At 33.9% G+C, this 6,338-nt stretch overlaps 1 protein-coding gene across 10 annotated transcripts in view; it reads left to right on the forward strand.

Annotated features, from left to right (window-relative positions):
• Positions 1-4,641, forward strand: part of mical2b (microtubule associated monooxygenase, calponin and LIM domain containing 2b) — a 78,942-nt gene extending 74,301 nt beyond the window's left edge. For all 10 annotated transcript variants that reach the window (XM_051689635.1, XM_051689637.1, XM_051689642.1 and 7 more), the window contains 3 exons: positions 961-1,060; positions 1,139-1,212; positions 3,743-4,641. In XM_051689635.1, coding sequence (XP_051545595.1) covers positions 961-1,060; positions 1,139-1,212; positions 3,743-3,927 — 359 coding nt within the window. In that variant the 3' untranslated portion in view covers positions 3,928-4,641. The remainder of the gene's footprint in view (positions 1-960; positions 1,061-1,138; positions 1,213-3,742) is intronic.
• The last annotated feature ends 1,697 nt before the right edge of the window (positions 4,642-6,338 follow it).

The following is a 6,338-nucleotide window of genomic DNA, read 5'->3' on the forward strand; positions in this document are numbered from 1 at the left end:
GGGGATGTGCTTTTTTTTTTTTCAATAGGCTCTTTGTTAACTGACATTTTCGGCCTCTAAATGGATGGAGAGTTGTTGACAATGACATTTCCATGAAACTGTAAATGTGGGAGACTCAAACATTTTGGGTCTATCTGAAACACTTAGCTCAATATTATTAGAATTTTGTATTTTATTTACTCAAAGTTTTTAATATGGTCCTAAAATTATACTTCACCAGTATTGTGATGCAGGTCATTTTAAATGTTTTGAACAACACAATTTCTACAGTGAATATACTTTATACATATATATATATATATATATATATATATATATATATATATATATATATATATATATATATAATTTAATCTGCTTGAAATTGCATTTTGCAAGGACACTTTTTAGTGGTGTCAGAAGCTTGAGACTAATTTAATTAAGATTTGACATATCGGGGGCCTGGGTAGCTCAGCGAGTAAAGACGCTGACTACCACCCCTGGAGTCGCGAGTTCCAATCCAGTCGTGCTGAGTGACTCCAGCCAGGTCTCCTAAGCAACCAAATTGGCCCAATTGCTAGGGAGGGTAGAGTCACATGGGGTAACCTCCTCATGGTCACGATTAGTGGTTCTTGCTCTCAGTGGGGCGCGTGGTAAGTTGTGCGTGGATCGCGGAGAATAGCATGAGCCTCACATGCTGTGAGTCTCTGCGGTGTCATGCACAACGAGCCACGTGATAAGATGTGTGGATTGATGGTCTCAGAAGCCGAGGCAACTGGGACTTGTCCTCTGTCACCCGGATTGAGGTGAGTAACCACGCCACCACGAGGACCTACTAAGTAGTGGGAATTGGGCATTCCAAATTTTTTTTTTTAAATTGACATATCAGTACAGTTGTGGTTGAGTAGTTATCATTGAGTTAGTTGTGGTTTAGCAAATGCCAATGTTCAACAAGTCTACTTTTGTGTCATGTGTTTACAGAAGACAACTCAGCAGATGAGACTACGCACCTACAAACCTGGTTCAAACTGGTTCTGGAGAAGAACAAATTGGCCCGATACGAGTCGGAAATAATGATCTTGTAAGGACTGTGACTCTTACAGTGTTTTATTTATAATGTTTCTGTGCATCTATCTCTTATACAGCCTCTTGTCTCTAGTGCTCAGGAACTGGAGTTGGAGGACACTCAAAGTCGTCTACAGCAAGACTTGAGACGGCGAATGGCCATTGAAGGTGGGCTTGTCATGCGTACTTGGATATAGGCCAACATATGTCTTTGCAGCGTTCCATTCATAGATGCTTTTGGATAAAAGCATTGGCTAAAGCAAAAAATTTTTTACAATTTGTTTCTAGTAAAACTAATACATAATACTTATTCATCCAGAAAGAATGGTGGATTTGTTCACATTTATTTCATGTTAAATGAATAGGATCACTGTTTATCACTGAGACAAATGCTGTGTTAAGCCTTCTGTCACTGAGGTTATGATGCATAATTTTTGCACCCTTAAAGGAATATTCTGTGTTCAATACAAGTTAAGCTCAAAGACAGCATTGCCTCCGCGTCTGAGACAGTCAACCCGCGCATCTTATCACGTGGCTTGTTGAGCGCGTTGCCACGGAGACAGCGCGTGTGGAGGCTTCACGCCATCCACCGTGGCATCCACGCTCAACTCACCACGCGCCCCACCGAGAACGAACCACATTATAGCGACCACGAGGAGGTTACCCCATGTGACTCTACCCTCCCTAGCAATCGGGCCAATTTGGTTGCTTAGGAGACCTGGCTGGAGTTACTCAGCACGCCCTGGGATTCGAACTAGCGAACTCCAGGGGTGGTAGCCAGTGTCTTTTACCACTGAGCTTCATTATATTTGGATATATTTGCTGATAAATCTAAATCTGGATATAAACCAACATTCTGTGTGCCCGATTACAAAAATAAAAGGCTCAGCTTATAAAGCCATGTCCAGAGCACTTCAGATGAAATCAAACATGTAAAGTGGATAATTGCTTTTATTTTAAATCAATTTCAAATGCAGAAAACAAGGAACCTGCTAGGAAACATCTAAATCTTTCTTTTCCCATAATCATTTACCAAATGTAGCCTACTTTCAACCAGTTAAATATAGAAATGTTATCTATATAGAAATTTAGACACCACTGGTGTTAGAAAAAAAACCTTGTGGTTTACAAGGAATTTTTTTTTTAGATTACAAACTGGTAATTACAAGGATATTATGCGATAATTGTGGTTTATGTGGATATTTCTAGTGTCCCCATAATTCAAATCGCTTAAACATACTAAACGATGCTTTTTTTAAAATTTAAAATGCAGAAACACATTTTTGTGAGGGTTAGGTTTAGGGGTAGGGTTTGGGTTAGGGGATAGAATCTATAGATCGTACAGTATAAAAATCATTGTCTATGGATAGTCCTCATAAGGATAACCGCACCTGTGTGTGTGTGTTTGTGTGTGAAATAAATGCTTAAATAGTTGAGTTCCCTGTGTGTTTTTATTACAGAGGTGTAGCATTTATACTTAAAATCTGAGTCGCATAATAAAACAATTTTAATCTTAACCAGGGTTTGGAACTGTTTCACCATAAATGCATCATAAATTTCTTCATGCTGGTGCCCCTCCACATGCAGCTGGTGCCCTTTATATTTTTTTTGACCCTGTCCCACAGACAGCCTGAGTCCACCACTGGACTCAGCAGTTTAAAATTAATTTGATGAGTGAGCTACTTTTATAAATACAGTGCATTGCACTTAATTCAAACTTGGCAAAAACCACAAAAGGAATGCAAGCAAGTCTCAAACTCACTATCAACATGACAAAATGCTTTAAAATACAAAAAGAATAAAGAAAACAAAATGCATGTGTGGCATGGAGAAGTAAAATGGAGTGTTTACTCAGATCGAGTATGATCTTCTAAAGCAAAGACTTCTGCGTGCTGAATTGTCATGTCATGCAGAAGGCACCAATCAAAACCCTCATGGTGAGTAGTGTGTGCCTGAAAAAGCAATAATTTATCGGCTTCAATGCATCAGCCTAATTTCTTATCAGAATGATAACCAATATCTTTAAAATTCAATATGGCCGCCAATATATTGTGCATCCCTATTGATGACAACAAAAATATTTTCAACTTGTCACTCGTTTCTTAAAAAAAATAAGCAAAAATCGTGGTTACGATTAAGGCACTTACAATGGAAGTTAAAGGTGCCAGTCCATAAACATTAAAATACACACAGTTTTAAAAGTATGTTAACATGATTTTAGTGTGACAAAATCGCTTGCTAACCATATCAGTAGGGATACATCGATGTATCGGCTGCCGATATTTTTCAGCCAATTATTGACCAAATTAAAACCATTGGCATATCAGTAATGAGCATGACATTTTTTTATGAAAAATCGATGTTTGATTTATAATTAATTAGTAACACTGTAAAAACTCTGTGAATTTAAATGCACAATCCAGAAATAATAATAGCCACAATATGAAGAAAGGTTAGCACTCCTAAGAATATTTAATATTTTATTTTTATTCTGTCTCATTCATATGTTAATGTGGAAAAAAATTCCATAAACGGACATGACTGTTGTGAAACTTACCTATAGGCTACATGATGAAGGAAACCATCTGAAACACTTTCAAACCAGCAGACTTTGACTTCTGAGATATCAGTGTGATATCCATTAATGCTGCATTATTGACTGAATTGAATTGAATCTTTGTATTGCTTTAATTTCTAGACTGTGAAAAGAGTGCAAGTGAGCTGGCTGAGGAGCAGAGCTTGCTGGTGGAGATCATGAAGGTGGTGGAGAAAAGAGACAAACTGGTTGGTTTACTGGAGGAGCAAAGGCTGAAGGAGAAGGCTGAGGACAGAGACCTGGAGAGCATGATCCTCTCTAGGGGATATCAGTTCCACTGGACCTAAAAAAAATAAAATAAACAAAATCCCACTGCTGTTCCTAATATCTACTGGATTAAACATTTCCCTTGAGCAATGTGGATCTACTGTACTGTCCTGCAAGATGAACTACTGAAGACTGAGAGAGAACATTATTTAACGTTCAGCTGCTGGATCTTGAACATACTGTAACAAACTTGTTTAATGCTGCCTTTTGTTTTTTAAAAGAAAGAAATGATAAAAACAAAAACAAATATGTGCCTCTTTAATAACTGAAAATGAGTTCATAAATGTTAGATTTCATTTAGTCAGTATGTTCAGGCCACAGTTCTAAAAGTTGCACAGCCACAGAGAGGTGAGGAGAAAGACCACAAATTTTATCCACAATGGTGCAATAGTATGTGTATAGTCAAAGCTGTTTTGTTTTTTGGACTCGTTTGATTTATCTTTCTGTGTTGTTAAAAGGTTTAATTATTGTCTGTTCAGTTTTACTGTGATTATTCTAATAGAGGCTAAAGTTTAATGACAGTTTGATGTGTATGTTGAGTGTACTCTTTGTTTCTCTCTTAGTCTTGCAACAAACAGGCATTCTCAACTTAAATTGCAGTTATTTTCAAAGCATTACAAAATATCATTGATTTGTTCCAAGAATTAAGAAGCGCTTCTGTAAATGTATGGTTGGGTTCTGGTTTTATTTGTCTGTTCCATTGTTTAATGTATATAATAAATGTAAAAACAATTAAACAATGATTGGACTTTCCTTATTAACTCTCCTATGGATACTAATTATCTACCATCAGGAATAAATAAATATAATTTGCATGGCAGCTAAATATATACAGTAGCTCAAGCTTTAGATTTGACAACTATTTTTATAAAGTGTACATTTAGATTTAATTGTATATAATGACATATCAAATAAAATGTTTATAACCACATATTATGTTAAACATTATACTGAATAATTATTAAGGAATAAATTGTAGTTTCAGGTTGAAGTTTACATTTAGATTTAATCATAATTATTATATAGGTTATTTTATCAAATTTAATAAAATTTTATAAATATTATTCTAAATATATTTACTTTAACCTAAATGTATAAAATAAGTATTAAAAAAATACTTCTTGTTTTATAATTTAAGTTTACATTTATATTTAATTATACTTCTAAAATTTATATAAATTATGGGTTAAATATAATTCAGTGTTATTTATAAATATGCATTACATATACTGACTAATTATCTTAGGAGTTAATTGTAGTTTTATAGCCTAATTAAAGTTTACATTTAGATTTATTTATAATTATATAGGCTAATTGTATACAATACAATAAAAAATTAAATGTTATTTATGAATACAAAAAAAAAGCATATAAGCACCTAAAAATATCTATAAAAAATGACCATTTGAAAAATGCTAATTATAATTTTAATTCATAAATATTGTTCACTTTAAAGCAATAGTTCCTCCTAAAATCAAAACTGGAGTCTTACTGATTACTTTTATGCTGCCTTTATGTGTTTTTTTGGAGTTTCAAGGTTCTGGTCACCATTCACTTGCATTATATCGACCTACAGAGCAGAAATATTCTTCTAAAAATGTTTGTTCAGCAGAAGAAAGTCATAAACATCTGGGATGGCATCAGTGTTGGGTAAGTTACTCTAAAAAAAAAAAAAAAAAAAAAAGTTATTCATTACTAACTACTAATTACATCTTCTACAGTGAAATTAGATTTCTGTACTAATTACTCTGTCTGAAAAGTAATTGCATTACTTATTACTTTCTAAAACCCTGATCAACCTCGACCAGATGAAAAATACAAGGACAGACATGAAATTGTTCTTTTTAATTCTTTCAAATAAATCATATAAAATCAAAGAATTGAAACTGAAACTGGCCAAAGAATTTAAGGGGGCAGTGTTAAATTAGAAAACATATATTTTAACATTAGACGTTAAATTTCGATTTTAAATTCACTATTTTTGTTTTATGTTTTATTTAGAATTGTTCTATAGTCTATACAGTATTTAACACAATTACATCAGAAGTAACTGTAATTAAATTACTGAAAAATCAAGAGTAATCTCTTACTTTACATTTTATAAAAAATTAATTTAATTACAGTAATTAATTATTTAGTAATGCATTACACCCAACACTGGATGGCATGAGGGTGAGTAAATGATGAGAGAATTTTCCTTTTTGCGTAAACTATCCCTTTAAATGTTTAAACAAATCTTGCAAATTGGGCAGATTTGTTGCAAAATCTGTTAAAATGGGGCATTTTTTGTATCATCACTCTTATTTTACATTCGGCGCCTCATAGCTCAAGAAAGAAATCAACTTATATACATTGTTTGATATTGTCGTCTTAGTATACTAACTTCATAACAGACTCCATCAGAAAGAAGAAGAGGGTGGGATCAGAGGGA

The sequence above is a fragment of the Myxocyprinus asiaticus genome, chromosome 46 (genome assembly GCF_019703515.2).
Source record: "Myxocyprinus asiaticus isolate MX2 ecotype Aquarium Trade chromosome 46, UBuf_Myxa_2, whole genome shotgun sequence".
NCBI classification, from domain to species: domain Eukaryota; kingdom Metazoa; phylum Chordata; class Actinopteri; order Cypriniformes; family Catostomidae; genus Myxocyprinus; species Myxocyprinus asiaticus.